At 46.2% G+C, this 16,071-nt stretch overlaps 1 protein-coding gene across 4 annotated transcripts in view; it reads left to right on the forward strand.

Annotated features, from left to right (window-relative positions):
• Positions 1 to 6,638: 6,638 nt before the first annotated feature.
• Positions 6,639 to 16,071, forward strand: part of kif21b (kinesin family member 21B) — a 46,959-nt gene continuing 37,526 nt past the window's right edge. For all 4 annotated transcript variants that reach the window (XM_023835927.2, XM_023835931.2, XM_072715626.1 and 1 more), the window contains exon 1: positions 6,639 to 7,063. In XM_023835927.2, the coding sequence (XP_023691695.1) occupies positions 7,023 to 7,063 (41 nt within the window). In that variant the 5' untranslated portion in view covers positions 6,639 to 7,022. The remainder of the gene's footprint in view (positions 7,064 to 16,071) is intronic.

The following is a 16,071-nucleotide window of genomic DNA, read 5'->3' on the forward strand; positions in this document are numbered from 1 at the left end:
ATGTCGCAACTGTCCTTTTTGTTTGTCGACAAAAGCTGCCATCTGTTATAGTTGAAAACCCACAGAATAAGATTGAAACACGAGATATACTACAGATGAATTTTGTCAATATATCATTTTAGCTGCATGGACAAAGGTATTACATTAAATATGTATTAAGTGCTCTAAGCTAACATTCATTTAGAAACATTAACCTTTTTATAATATTTCCACAGCAGAAACAAAACACTTTCTGTACGTTTATAAAATGTTCCCCAGGGAAATGAACTGTGCAACAACAAGATGTATTGCCCTGTGCCATGGGACCACCATTAACTCTGGCGTCCTGGGAAGTTTTTTGCAGTATCACATAACCTCAAGTGAGCATGGCGTTGAAAGGAAATTTGCGATGTGGTAACTAAATATTTCCCATTCCCGGGACTCCAGGGACAGCGTCACAGTCAGTGTGATCGGCCGGTTAAATTTCTGTCACGTTATAGTCGCCGAGATGATTTTTAAAAATTAACGACGGATGATCAATTTATAAGAATAATTTAGCGACATACGATTAAGTCGAATGTGGCGCGTGTATGAAAATGACTAACGTGCCGTAAGCAAAAAACAAGGCTCAAGGACTTTTAACAATCACTACCAAACCAAGTATACGTTTGTATTTCTGTAATTTAACTTAAATATAATATTAAAGGCCTATTTTCTTGCAACATTTCCATCTAAGCCCACAGATTTATAGTTAATAATACTTTCTCCTGCATCGTCGATTCTGTTCCCGTTCAAATGAACGAATTTGATTAACCAACCGACAGAGGGCGCCAGAGTGTTTGCTATTCTCATTCAACTGTATTTCGACCATCCAACCGTCCATTTTCTGTTCCCGCTTGTCCTATTCAGCGTTACGAGGGTCTGGAGCCTATCCCAGAAGCTACAGATGCAAGGCAGGGAATAATCCAGAATGAGTCCACAATTCATCACATTAAGTATTTTAATCATATAAGGGTTCATAAATCCTAAACTCTCAACCCCCCCCCCTCCCCCCCGCTCCAGCCAACACAGCACCACCAAATTAACTTATAAGAAAAGATCTCCTTTTTGTATTTTAATGAAAAGTTACCTTACTATGACCACACAGTTCTTTACAGTATTCACAAATGCAACATCGCTCTATTTTAAAAGCATCACCATTTCAAAATAAATATTCAAAAAGGCCCTAATGGTGTAGTGTAGGATGGGGCAAAGAAAAGGCTGTATTCAGGCGGACAAAGAGGTTGTTGTGTTGATGGGCCAGAGGGGTAAAGCAAGACGCCCTCTTTATTACCCTATCTCCAATGGTCTTCTTTCAAGGCCCTGCAGAAATGATCTTCTCTTGTGATCGGCTGCAGTACGCACAGCTCTGCGTGCTTTTAGAATAAGTCTTCACATCCACTGTAAAAATATGTGGATGGGATGAAGAAGCATTTCATTGAACTTCGGGCTGCATCCATACATACATATTCAACTGTGGTAATTACCACCACTCAAACCATGCATTTGTGTGGGGCCCCAGGTTTTGGGGGCCCCCTGTTGACCGCAAACAGTCACTACACAACATTTTAAATAAACACGATCCTTATTTAGGAGATTCTGAAGCAGCATGTTCTGCTAGTTTTTGAAACATCTGCGAGAGGTGCAATTTTTTTGAATGGGTCCCCAGACACAACAATCCGCCTTGTCACATATGCAGAATCTCTGTTCTTCACTGGGCTGGTTTGCACATCTGACCTTTTGCAGGTTATGTACCATCATCTCATGTTCGCCACACATCACATATGTCTGCTAACCAAGGGCCTGCAGACCCTGACTTTGTGTACAGTAGCCAATCCTTTCAAAAAGTGACTCACCTTGATTATGCTTCAATGGCAGCCAGTCACGCACCATCAACTAGGTAACACGTAATCCCTTTATTTCATAGCAAGTCAATTCACCTCTCATCCGCAGAGCAAATAATGTGCTCAGTCATTACAGAAAAGGTCTGTCTAAGCTACTCTTCGGGGCTTGCATGAAGTGCTCTGATTATTATGTTCTTTAAGGGCAGCAGGTAATTTTGTGATTGAGGGAACTAAAATTATGCCAAGTTGCAAACCTTGGGAGGACCTCTGCTGTTGTACCATTGAGGAAGGCATTTAACTACTTCTTCAAAACAAACATCTTTTTGTATCATCTTGCTGAACCAAATACAGGATACATAAATCACTTTGGATAAAACATATACTCAGATAAATAGAAAATGGATCAGAATAAATAATTATATTAACCCAGGGTGGGGCTGGCTCCCCATCCTGGGTTATTCCCTGCCTTGTGCCCATACCTTCCAGGATAGGCTCTGGACCCCTGCAACCCAGAATTGGACAAGCGGGTATAGATGGATGGATGGATGTAAAAAATAGTTGTGATTGTCATAAAAAGTCTGTATCTTTTCTTCCAGTGATAGACAGAGCTGTCTGTTGATTTAAAATATTCAATATATAGGCCTATAAAAATCTCAGGTGATATGGGTAAAATTACCCAAATGGGCTGAGTGTTACATTGCCTCATTCTGTGCTTCCCAGGCGAGAAAACCCAGCATCCTCCTGGCTTTGTCCCATTTATAAGCATCCTGTTTGTCACATGACTGAATCGTTTTTGCTGTCTCAGCCTAGTCTTCTTGCCACCCATCTTTGAGTCTGTTTCCATAGAAACGAGTTGCTGAGTGCCTTTGCAGAGGAGCACACGTCCACACCCAAAGCCTGGCTGAAGGAGTGCAAGAACCAGTATTTGGAACAATGTCCTTCTTGACCTTATTGTTACCTACCAAAGCTGTAAATCTGACCCTGGCTGCAGTGTTTTCTCGTAGCTTTAAATGAAATGTATCTAATAGCAGATAAAAGACATGGAGCTGTTCCAGTGTGCAGAGACATTGTCTCAAAGGACCTTTAATTTACAGTTGGGGTCATTTATTGACAAGGGATGGATTTGCCACATGATGATGTCGTCAACATCATCCCAGGTCTCCCAGTTTATGTAGCTTACTTTAGCTCCCCGTGGATGTGCCCGTATAGTTTGGTTTGGGTTGAATCCTGAGCCCTTCAGCCATACCAACTAAATCCCCCCCATCAAAACCACTATGTCCCCCACAATTAGTCATCGTGGCCAAATACATCCAACTTGAATGTCAACAGGACATCTGGGTTTTGCTATTGAGAGCCCAGAACCTACTGTGGTTCTCCCCCTCCCCCCTTGCACTCATCGCAGGCTGGGCCACCGTGAAATCGAGCGGCTGGGTCCAAGCGAGACAGGGTGAAATAGCATGCGATGTGCAGCTGGGGGGGTCTTCGACAGCCGTCCGAGCCTCACTGTATTTAAGCCTGTAGATGCTGAAACGGAACACTCACAGAGCAGAGTCTTACTGTTATGTCTCAACGATCAATAGGCATGTAGGGTCAGACCGCCAATCAGCCGTCAGAGCCGGCCCCCTTTGTGTCTCTCAGCCTATAGGAAACCACCGCCTGAGATCGCCGGCGAGCTGCACCGCCCCAATTCACTTTGTGTCGGGAGGTGCACACTGGGGGCAGGGGGCAGCAGCGAAGCTCACCTGGGGTGCCGCATGCGCTCCGAGCGGCCCAGTCCTCGGCTGTCACTGGTCAGAAGCTAAATGCAGACTGGCTGAGATACTGGTGGAAAATTCATGGAAAATTAACTCTCTCTGTGTCAGTCAGTCATGTGCTAAATAAGGCCTGTCCTTATGGGGACTTTCGTCTTGTGAATAATAAAGCTGGCTGTTCTGAAGTGTGCATTCTCTTGGGGGGGGGGGGGGTGTTCATTGGGTCTGACAGGACGTCGACGAATCCAGCCTGAATTTCTCACAGGAACCAGTTGCCCTGAGGAAGGGGTGCTGTTACAGAAGCCTATGACAGCCTGTGGTCTCCTCCACATTAGAAAACGCAAGTGAGCCGTTGATCCTGAAATAAAACCTGAAATAAAACAACAAAATTAAATGCCTCCAATATCTGCTGTTTCCTGCTCAGGAATTGAGCGAACAAAAAATGATTACATAACATTATTCTCTTCATTTCAGAATCACAGGCAATATTTATGGAAGAGAGAGAATCAGCTTAGGGCTTCTGAGTCAAATTTAGAAAATGTATTGAAGGGATTTTCGAAACATCAAAAGATGTTTCATAGCCTGCTTACCGCGACAGGCCTTTGGGGCTGATCAGTGATGGCATTGCAAAAGTCAGATGTGTGGATGTTAAGTGTGTGTGTTTGTGCTGTTCTGGAATGCTTTGATATTTATTGCTCTTTTCCACGAGTCCAAGTCTTGCAAAAAAGCACCAATCACAGGTTTATTAGCAGAGCGGACATGTCTGGTGACAGATAACCTTTGTGCACAGAGTATTTTTTTTTTAACATTACCTATTTATCAGACACTTTTATTCAAAGCAGCATACAATTAAGAACGCAGGGTCAGTTCCTGGAGCAATTGGGGATTATGGGCTTTGCCCAAGGGCCCAATGCTGAGTGACTGTGCTGGTCCTGGGATTAGAGCTGGTGACTTTCTGATCACAGGCCGACGAGCTATACGCTGCCCCTGCCATATACCTTACACTGTGTTTTGGTCCAATTCAACCAACAGCCCCTTGTCATCGTGTTATAGATTTGTGATATGATCTGGGTCTGCTTCTCTGTGTTTCCCTTCTTAATATTTCATGCAATTTGGGTGCTTTTGTTCAAAATTACCCATACAAACGTACTGTGCTGCTTCCTCTAGCAGCATCACTATCCTGAGTGGACTCCGAATGTACATATGCCATTTCAACAATGGGCACTTCGTCCTATAAGTACCAAAATCGTACACTTCTTCACACAATCCTCATCTATTGATTAAATTGATTACTTTTCTGCTTTTTAAATTTTCACTCTTTTTCCTTTACAAATGTGTTAGTATTTATTGTCTATTTTACTCATGTTATTATAGTCATTGTATTTATTTGTATTTTTTATCTATCGTATCTTATATATTCAGGCAGGCATGCAGTCCTTTTCTCGCTTGCACCCGCTACTCCACACTGACCCACTGTAAACCTTTTTTGTTCCAAGAGGATTTGCAAGAGCAGAGCTGGCTCTAAACTGTCAATACGCTCACGCAGCATGTCTGTAGACAGACACAGGATGCACCACAGTGGAGTAGCACAGCTGTGCAGCGGGCACTGCAGATTTAAGGCCCCAGGCTCTCACACCAGGATAAAACCATAACACTGTACACTTGAGTTGGATATATAATGTAAATTACTAAAATAAAAAAAAATAAGCAAATAAGCTGTCAAGTCAAGTAGCCTTTATTATCATACCGTCCACATACAGGTATACAGTGCCATGATATAATGTTCTCCCAGGATCAGAGTGCAATATACAACAGCACTGTCAGGGACAGAACTTAAATTGCAAAACACAGGACTGTGCGAAACAGGGCGGCTGGACACAGGAGTTTACACAGCCTTGTGACCAGCAAAATAATAACGTTCCAATCTGCTACTCCTTTCAGTGTAAAACTGGCGTGGCGGCCTCTTTTCGCGGGTTGTACTTAGATAAACATGAAGGTAATCTTCTGGATTTGATTATCCACGGGAGCCCGAGAGCTGACCTCGATTAATAAGGACTGCTGATATGGTGGCGGGGATGCGCACTGGTGCCTCACAGCAAACTAAACAGCTTCCCTTACAGGCGGAGGACACCGCCCGTCGTGTCTAACGAGCCTGCAGACCGGCCTAGGTGCGTGTGTCAAGTCCACACACGCAGTGCGCAACACAAACACCGGCAAGCAGAGAGTAGAACAACGGCTGACAGTGGCAGCTCCTTGTTTAGTGTCAGAAACTGCTGTTCAGACCATAAAAAGTGACGCATTTTATTAATTAGCGTAAACACACACTTTTCAGTTGTGTCCAACTGTAAACATACGTATAGGCCTACAACAGGTACACGCATTACGTATGTACACATAATACAATTTAAGTCTAAAACGTGACTATATTAAGATATACCCGTCTGTATAGTAAAGGCCTTTATTCCAGTTAACTTCAAAGTCTGTTACTGTATGACATTTCAATATATAAGATCAGAGCGAATTAAAAAGGGCCACGTTTATTGATAAGTAAATTGATAAGTAAATCACCTTCCATCAGGACTCTGGTCTTAAAACTCACGACTCCGTAATATTTAACTATTCTCATATAATGTTGGTTTTACTGAAACGTTCACACCTTTCCACGATTTATAGCTGACAGTAAGGTTAACAGAATCTAAGACGCAATAAATCAGGCATAACTCTCATTTGCATTAAAATGACTCGCTCAGAACAGCAGCGAAACTCCCTTCGTATTATGCACCCTTCGACCTCGGCGGCGCTAAATCGTCGCCCTTTGGCCCCCTGCACGCCCGTTATGGCCGCACGATGCCTTTCAGATGTCGCTGCCAGCCTCTCGCCCCCCTCCAGCGAGGTATCATCTCTAAGCGTTTCTCCATACACCTACAGTACGACCTCTTCTGCTCTAATTGGCCAATTACGCGGCAAGGGGCGGGTCTTTTGACTCTGTATGGCCCAGACGCCCATCAATCAAGTGGGGATTTGCTCGTCCCTTCACTTTTCAGGTCTCTAGAACAGGCAATGTGGGGGAAAAAAAAAACGCTGGTCTGTGTGGGTTTAGATGAATGCCGGAACATCGCGCACACGTATGACAGGATGTAGCAGCAGGGCAAAAAGAAAGCAATAGAATCGCGGGGCGCCGGTTTGATTTGAAACGGAGTGTGATTTTGTAATGACAGCAGCTATGCGTGATGTGGGATCGGGGCGAAGGTATCCAGAGATGCCGAGCTGCGGGGATCGCTTATGCTTTAACCTGGTCGCCAATTGATTACTGTGCTTTTGTTATGTACCACTTCTCAGTCCCCTGTTTTCGAGGGGCTTAGTAAACGTAGTTAATATAGGCAAAAGGTAAGGCGTGATCGGAGGCACAATGGCTGCACAAAACGACTGCTGTGTCAAGGTCTCTTTAAGGTAAGCCTCCTCCAAATATTATAATACATAATATCTCTTAATATTCACTGTTAGCGGGGGGTAAGTAAAAGAATTGTTTCTGTCTTTGCACAGTGTGTCTGGCGCCTAAATATAGCTAATTTCCTGTTTAGTTCCTTCTTATAACAAAGTAAAATGGTTGTCTTTTATAAGCGCTATTGCTATTAATACAAGTAAGCGTAGTAGGCTAATATTACTAACACAGCAGGTTAATTTAATGGCAGTTTATATTTATATTGATATTTGTGTTGTAAGACTGGAAAGCAAGTTGCTTTATTTAAGTCACAGTAAATGGCCATGTCTACGCCTTTGGTCCAACTCAGTTTATGAATTGTCTGTTTTCTGCGGCACAGGTGCGGCGCGGGCACCCTTCTCATACTACCTTAACATTCAGGGCAGATCAGAGGGTGTGTTTTGTGCGTGCCCTGTACCTTGATTGCCACGCCAGTACTTCTTTATTTTTATGCTGCGAGCGTTTTCACTTCTCTTTCTTTATAATTGCGCACTCCGGAGCCAGTGTTACTAAATAGCGGTAGTTGCAGCAACAAAGAGGAAAGCACTGGATCGCCCATCGGACCCTTTGTTAGACATGCAGACGCACAGATCACCTCCTGTGAAGACCAGTAATTAACACTGATCGTTATCCTTAACACGTCCGTTCAAGGCAGATCTAAACTGTCATAGTGTCCGTGACTGCGTGTGATCGTTTTACTGCATACGTTTTTTTTTGAGTTTCGTGATCATGACCTTACTTGCAGAGATCACCCTGCTGCGTTGCGGCAGTCTGCTTATTGCATTACAGCCTATATAAAATAGACTTCAATGAAAGCAAGCTTGTTTTTTTTGGAGGGTTTAAGGTGCGATCGCAGTCATGTCTGCAGTTAGACCGTCACATGTAAATTACTCTGTTTTTCCCGAGGCTAAAGCACGTTGTTGCACCCGGATACGTATTTGGTTCACTAATGCAGCAAAGAGGCAGATGCTCAAGTGGAGATGTTTTTGGGACGGCCACTCCTCGTGGTGCCAATTCTCGTTTTTAACAAACATCAGGGAAAGTGACTTGCCCTGCTAGTATATCTTTGTGTGCAAAGTGTGGAGGCCAGACTGTTTAACTGTGATGTGAGTGATTGTCAGGACCCCTCCCTTGACTTCCTCCGTCTTTAGATATCTCCAGCTGAATAACCTTGAGAGCTCAATTAGTGACAGGATATGATGCTCTAAAAACAACCAGATGGAGTAATTATTGCAAGATATAGCAAACCAGACCTGTTTTTCAGTGATGCTGATCTTTATGGAAACTCCATGTATAAAAGTAGCAATTGCTTTCAGATTTTAGTAATTGATTTGCAGCTGAATTATTTACATTTTTCCAACAGAGGTTTTGTTTGGGGATGATGACAGTCATGAAAACCTGAATATCCCTGGTTCGTACTCGTAAATTTGGAGTCCGTTTCCTGTTTTTCCACTGCATTTAACCCTCGAACCCTGACCATCCTTTATCTTCGCGCTGTCCAAAAACAATTCAAGAGCATGATCCCAGGACCTAATGCGTGTCGCATGCTGCCTGATTGCGGTTTTTGTTTCCTGTGCTGTAGCGATGGCTGTGGTTTCCACCCAGTTCTCCCACCGCACGCGGTTCCCGCCCTTCTCTTTGGGCCGACCCCCCTAAGCTTCCTGGTTGGTCGGTCGGTGTGATCTGAAGTCAGGGAGGAGGCAGGACATGGACTGTCTCCCGTTGGACCTCTCACGCCCTCACCTATCCTGTTTCCTAGACAGAACAGCGGCCATTTACTACAAAGGCGTATTATTGGAGAGGGACTGGTAAATAGATACAAAGGAGAGTTGTTGGTTGGGAGCCATGATTGGGGATTTCACGCCTGTAACGGTGTCTCTGTTTCAGACCCCATGAGCACAGTCACCCTGAGGAGTTGTCATGACAGAGATCAGGTTGTTTCTTTTACTTTTGGGAGTGGTTTGCCAAGGATCTTTCTGTGATCTTCAAAAAAATCACCCATTATGCAGTTAGTCTTAACCAGAGGTAAACTGAGTGGATATGCTTCATAAAGTGACATCAGATATGGCCGACAGTCTAAAAAAAATGTATTTTAAATGTAACCAGGGTGTCCGTGGGATTTTAAAAAGTATTAAAAGGTATTACACGCAAATTTACGAGGTATTACATTTTAGATTTTTTTAAACTACAAATTGTCCATTTGTGTTGTAAAGTTTATCTGCTAAATTTCTCGCAAATTATTTTAAATGTGGATTAGGCTCATTCCTTCATTCATAGATGATCTCTGTGATGCTGACGTCATATTCGGTGGTCGAGCGACGTCTTAAACAGTTTGCGCGCTGAAGTACATGTTGGCTGCTTACACTAAGCTAAGTCATAGTCATCATGGGTAAGTGCAAATTTGCACACAAGTGGTTAGAGGACCCAGCGCTTAAGGACTGGCTAAGGCCGGTAGCAGGAAAATATCGAGAGGGTTACTGATCGGTTTGCAAAAAAAAACATAAATATCACCTGGATGGGGGTTAGCGCTCTCTGGTCGCCTATGCGATGCACAACTCATAAATCAGGAATGCATGGATGAGAGCAGTTAGTCAGCTGCTGCAAATCGACAAACTCATTGAAGAAAAAGCCAAACAATTAAGGCACTTGCCATGAATAGCCTAGTGGATAAAGATATGGACTTGTGACTGAAGAAGTTAAATGCAAGATGTTTTCAAAATCACAGTCACTAAATTTATTCTGTTGACCCATGTTCCCTATTTAAATTCTGTTGTACAGGCCAAAATTGTGTAACATTATAAATTTTTAAATCAGTTTGAAACTTGTTTAAAAACGGTTGCAACGGTTTTAAAAAATATTGAGAAAGTATTCAAAAAGGTATTAGAAAGTGTTAAATTTAACCTCTGGATTTCTGTATATACCCTGGTAACCTTTTCAATCATAGGCGATGCTTCTGGAAGGTATTTATATCTGTATGAGATTTTCTGGCAGGACACAGTGCTGAACGCTTGTGTCCGTGATGAAATGAAAATCCCTTCTGTGTTCACTCATGTCCTTTGGCAGATTTTGTTCACTTAAACATACTAATATAGATGATTTTTTCTATGATCTGTATGAGTCTTACTTTTTCCGGAAGAAATTAAACTATCTATTTGGCTAAGTGAAGTGTTAAGTTGATTCCCAACGAAAGCTGCTTGGAGAAGCTGATGCCCCAGGTGTATGTGATTTTTTTTTGGAGGCCATAAATGGGCCGTACCATTATGACACGGATGGGGGGAGAGTCGTTTGTAGCTCTTTGTTATTAATGGAGAGTTTCACTCTATAATGGAGCTGCAGACCTTCTGCCTGCAGTTGATTGCTTCCTGTCGGGCCCCCATAGGCCGCACGAAGCTTCCTGTCCCTGCAGTGTGACGTCGTGTCTCGGAAAGGGGCCCTGCTACTGCCGCCCAAACTGTCACATTCTGCGCTAACGCTTCCACGTGCGCTAAATCGCTGACACATGAAGGGGTGGCCGATCGCACCCGGCCGCCATGCCACACTGAAGCGAGAAGATAACACACACAGATATTTTTTCCAATACTATCGCTGTCATTGTTTTTTTCTTTTTTTTTTCTTCTGAATGCTCAGCACTTAGGATACTCAGTACCAGCGTGCCATTCATGCAATTCGAAGAATATGATTGGCAGGTTTTCTGCATCACCGAATTGCCAAACAAATGTTGCCAATACTACAGTTACACTGTGGTCACCAGAACACTCGTTACCAGAAAGCACTACTGGGGGCTGTTAAAGAACCCCCCCCCCCCCCCACCCCCACCACGTCATTGCAGATACCCCTTGCTGTTGAGCCCACATTCCAAGCGGGGGCTTGACAGACCCTTCGCATCATTTCCTATCTGTGAACCCTGACTTTTTTTTTTTTTTTTCTGAAGTAAAAGAAAGGCTAGTTGTACTGGAGAGAAGGGGGGGGGGGGAATTTGGGACGTGAAAGGGGGTGTGGAACAGGAAGTGTTTCTTATTCTCCCTCGGTGCTAAAGGGCTGCCATAGAAAACAAACATTGGCCCTCAGAGGGCCCCAACAAAGAGGCGCATTTATTAATTATTAGCGTGGGGTGGAAGGTCGCTGTGTGCGTGCTTGGGGGTGCGGGTGGGTGGATGGGGGGGGGGAGGGCTCACAGCTGTGCTCTTTTCAGATTCTCCTACTTAAGGGCACAGGCAGACCCTCACACATACCCCTTTAGGGGACAGTCTGTGGCTCAGCGGGATACGATGCTGTGCTTGTGATCAGAAGGCTGCTGGTTCAAATCCCAGGCTCAGCAGAGTCATGTCACCTTTGTGTCCTTCAGCAAGGCTCTTAACCCCCAATTGCTCTAGGGAGCGGCTGACCCTGCCTTTTCAAAAAACAGTATGTCTGCTAAATAAATACATAAATGAGTAAAAGTATTAGCCTACACTCTGCTTTGCATAAGAGTATCTGCTACGTAAATATGTAGTAGGCCTGTGTTTGTGGGTTATGTATATATTACATTGTGGGGACCAAATGTCCCCACAGTGATGTATTTTGTTTGGTTACTAGTGTGTGTGTGTGTGTGTGTGTGTGTGTGTATAACCTGTCTTATGGGATGTTGTAAGCTGGCCATTTAGATTGTTTCATTAGCTTCTCCTTTGACCTAATGTGCTTCTAAGTGGCCTGGATGTGGAGGCCGTAACCTTGAGGAATCGGAGGAGGATGGCTGAATAAGTGTTGAGGACTCTTTGCAGAGCCTGACGCTGACAGCCCCGGCCTCTCAGATTCCCAGAACAGCAGGAATGACGGGGCTGGTTAAGCGCTTCTGTTTTGCATATGGTGTTCACCTCCCCCCCCCCCCCCCCCCGCATGCGACATGCTCTCTGCATTATTCAAATGGCCGTGCTGAGCATCCATAGAGCCAGTATTCTTCTTGCGATAAGCACTCACTGTTGCATGGCTCATGCTTGAGAAGCTGCCCCCTGCTGGTTGGTGTGTGGCTCAGCGGGTTGGGCCTCTGTGTCTGTGATTAGAAGGTCTCGCTAGTTTGAATCCTGTGGTCAGCAGGGCATCTCCTGTTGGCCCGTGAGCATGACCCCTAACCTCCTGAAGATTGCCCAGGGGTGCTGGAGTTCTGACCCTAAGCTTCCCTCTCACTTCCGTATCCTGGACTGTCTTAAAAAGGAGACCAAGGTGGGATATGTGCAAAGTGAAATCTCTCTGTCGGTTTCTATGCCGGGTTCTCAGTGGAACGTGGAGAATCACTCTCCTGGCCGGAAGCAGAGCTTACCTGCCACCACCTCATTTTTACTGAGGTGTGATTGGAGGAGCAGATGGATGAGCTGTAACCAATGACAGTGGCTGCCTAAGGGCTTCATTCCAGCCCAGTGGCAGAGCCAGTGACGGGATGGGCGTAGCAAGGCCTTACTCCCCTCTGGCTGGTAGGTGGAGGTATGGAGGAAGAGGCGCTCCTGTGTCATAAATGGCCGCAGCCCAGGCTAGCTGGCGATTAAACGGATTACCAGGCCGGGCTTGGTGCCTCGCCTAAGCCAGATCATGCAGGGAGAACGGAGGTGCCACAGATTGCTGAGAAGTAGCCAAATGGATTTGCGACAAAGGGAGGAAGACGTGCTCTGGGACGGAGACAAAGGGGGCATCTCTGTGTCTGTTAGTCTGACCCTGACCTCTGACCGCTGACCCCTAACCCTGTTTGCCCACTTTCAGGAGCAGTCGGGGAAGACCCGCCCTTTTATTGTGTGTCATACCTTTTCTCTTGTAGATGGTGGGTGTGTGTATGTCTGTGTATGTTTGTGACATGTAGTGTTCAGGTGTATTCTTTGAGTATATCCTAGATTTACTTCTACATTTTATGCCCGGAGAGTGTGAAGCTGCAGCTGTGATTACCTGTGGATAGGCTGAGGACCACCCACCCGTGATTTGGGGGGGGGGGGGTGTCTTTCTGGCATTCAAAAGGTTACATCCGGTTAATCCTACATCCCCGGTCTCTACTGACAGACTCCTCTGGAAGCTTCGGCCAGCTGGTGGTCGGGGAAGGTCAGCTTTCCACATGGGCGTCTGGAGCTGTCCAGCACTCTGCTGTAATGTTATTGGTGGTAACAGTCTCAGAGGCTCTGGGGTCACATAACAGTCCTTAAATAGAAAACTGCCATGAAGTGACTGGCTTACTAGACATGCAAGTATGAGGAAAAGGCAGAATTTATGGTCTTAAGAAGAGCACGTGGGTTTACGGAAGGTGCAGTTAGCGTTAGCGTCTGCGGGAGGTGCGATTAGGATTAGCATTAGCATCCGCCGCCTGGCAGTTTGCTGCTGGTGGGTGTGTGCTTTTGTGTCTCCCCCGGTGTGAGGTGGTGGAGCGTGCAAGTGTGGGGAGGCGCCCATTAGCTGAATCGCTGCCGAGCCGGAGGTAGCCTGACCTTGAGCGTCCTAGCCTAGGATGGAAACTGAACCAGGACCCGTGGGATGCTGATGAGCTGTAGTTTGGCTTGCGGCTTAGCTTCTGCTCCTCTTTGTGTGGGGGGTGGTGGGCGGTGCGTAGGTATGGTTTATGTATTGGCTTCCTCTGCTATGCGGGGATCCAGCCTTTCTGAGTAGGTTATAGTCCAGAGCAATAGGCAGGGATCAGACGGAAGAGGAGCAGGGGATGCGGGAGGGAGTGGGAGGGGCGGAAAGTGAGGGCTGGAGGTGGATTTGTGCAGCCGCTGACGAGTAACCGTCTTGCACAGGGAGTCGCAGCAGAGACAAGCCTCTACAATAGGGGTAGACTGCAGTCCTGGGGGGCCGGAGCCCTGTGTAGCTTAGTTCTTTCCCTGTTCCACCACAAATGATTCAGCTCAAGAGCTGTGTGGTGATTAGGTGTGTTAAATAATGGGAAGCCCAAAAATGTGCAGGGCTCCAGCCCTCCGGGAGATTGACACCCCTGCTGTACAGTGTGCGGCGCTGGGGTCAGTGCATCGAGTGGCACCCTCACAATAAAGCCTAAGACGGAGGAAGCTGGCGGCTGCACACGGCCGCCTGGGCTTCGGCTCCCGTCTTTGTGGCTGTGTCTGCCTGTTCCACCTGTTCCTTAGCTTAATGTGGGGGTGCTTTGTGACTCGGCTAGTTAGGACGCTTTGACCGGAAGGTCATCGGTTTGAATCCCAAGGTCGGCACAGGTATGTCACCATTAGGCCCTTGAGCAAACTCAATGTGTACGAGGGTTTGCAGAATAAATAAAATTGTACCACCTCACCTGGGTCCTGGGTTACTTGTCAGCATTTCTGTCATTGGTGTTCGCATGATGATCGGGGTCACATGAGTGTATGCTGAGCCAATCCCCTTCCCTTGCCCCGTGTAGGCCAACCAATCCACATGGACTCCCAATACAGTGGTTGTTGCCAATGGAGGATGGCATTACCAGTCACTGCTGCTTAAACTCCCTGCTGGTGCTTTGCCCCTTGGGGAGGTTGTAGTATGTGTGATGATGCACCGGGGAGCGCTGTGTGCTGGCTGGGGTGGGGCGGTCCATGGGCCTGCTGGGTGAGCTCACATCGTATCATATCACATCACATAACGTGCCGGTCTGATGCTTCTATATAAACCAGTGTTGCACATGTCTAGTGTAGCTGTAACTGTGGGTTTTACTTACTTTTTTTGGAAATAAGTTTATTTTTCATGTGTTTCACTTGAATTTGGTGAAATCTGCTGAGCTCTGGACTATGATGACCTGGAGGTGCTATAATTTGAGATGTTCAGCTATTTGGTGCTGAGATACCAGCACCAAGGCTCCTCTTCTGTCATTGGCCTCCGTGTTTCTGGGGAGGTGGTCACTGGCAGTGGGCCGTTAATTTATGGAGGACTGGCCCATTTGGTAGAGTGGTTGTTATTTTGGAAGCAGAGTGGGCAGGTACTGATTCAGGATTTTGGGAGGGTGCAGGGTAACAACAGATGTGCTCTGCAAAAACTGCCATCCATCTTGCAGCCTGGGATAGGTTACTGCAGCGGGAGCTGGCAGGGATCTGGGCAGCTTTGTGGCGGACTGCGGGTGTCCCCATGGCAACAGGATGAAGCAGGACGGAGGACCGTCTGTGTGTGTGCCCCCCCGCCCCCCCCCACCTCTCTCTCTGCCTTCCTGCCACCTGCGCTTCCCTCTGACTGGCCCCCACGTCTGGCTGCAGATTTAACCTCTGTCCTACCTATTCGATAGAGGCACAGGAAAAGATGGGAATGAATAGGCGACCTTTCTAGAAACTTCTTCCTCCCTGTACGGCCGAGGCTTGCCTGCGGAACGCCGGTGGTGACAGACGTCCCCCTGCCAAGAGAGCTGCTGTTATGCACTTTTCAGATCCCGTTTTCCTTGACTGAGCACAGCCCCTTTGTGTGTGTATGAGGAGCACAGCCGCTCTCAGGGAAGCCATTTCCACTCCGTCGTTACTAAAGCAGACTGTGGTGAGTTTGGGGTCGGGTTTAATACAGTGCAGCATCACTCTGACTGACAACTTCTACATTAGGGTGAGCACTTAAATAGGCTGTAGGAAGGGTATGGAAAAATCCGGAGGTTTGCAGCGGGATGGCAGAGACATACACACGCGGGGGTGGGGGAGGGGAGGGGAGGGGAGTTTTAGACACTTGCGCTGTACCTGAATTGCATGGCTTTGGAAGCAGTCCAGAGTCACATTTGAGGAGATCATAAAAATTTCACACGCTGTCCATCTTCCTTAGAATTACGACATTTTAATGTACATTTCTGTTCTGCCTCTGCATAACTCCACCTGAGCTGTAACAAATGTGCCAAGTCAACTCCAGTGGGATTTATTGTCAAACCATTCATATACAAGTATACAGTGGCATGAAATAATGGTCCCCCAGTGATGTGGGGGGGGGGGGGGGCAAGGTTCGAAGTACTTAAGGTGCAAAATGTATGACATTGCAAAACAGGGGTCTGGATACAGAGGTTTACACACATAGTGAGATG

Source organism: Paramormyrops kingsleyae, chromosome 8 (genome assembly GCF_048594095.1).
Source record: "Paramormyrops kingsleyae isolate MSU_618 chromosome 8, PKINGS_0.4, whole genome shotgun sequence".
In the NCBI taxonomy this organism is placed as follows: Eukaryota; Metazoa; Chordata; class Actinopteri; order Osteoglossiformes; family Mormyridae; genus Paramormyrops; species Paramormyrops kingsleyae.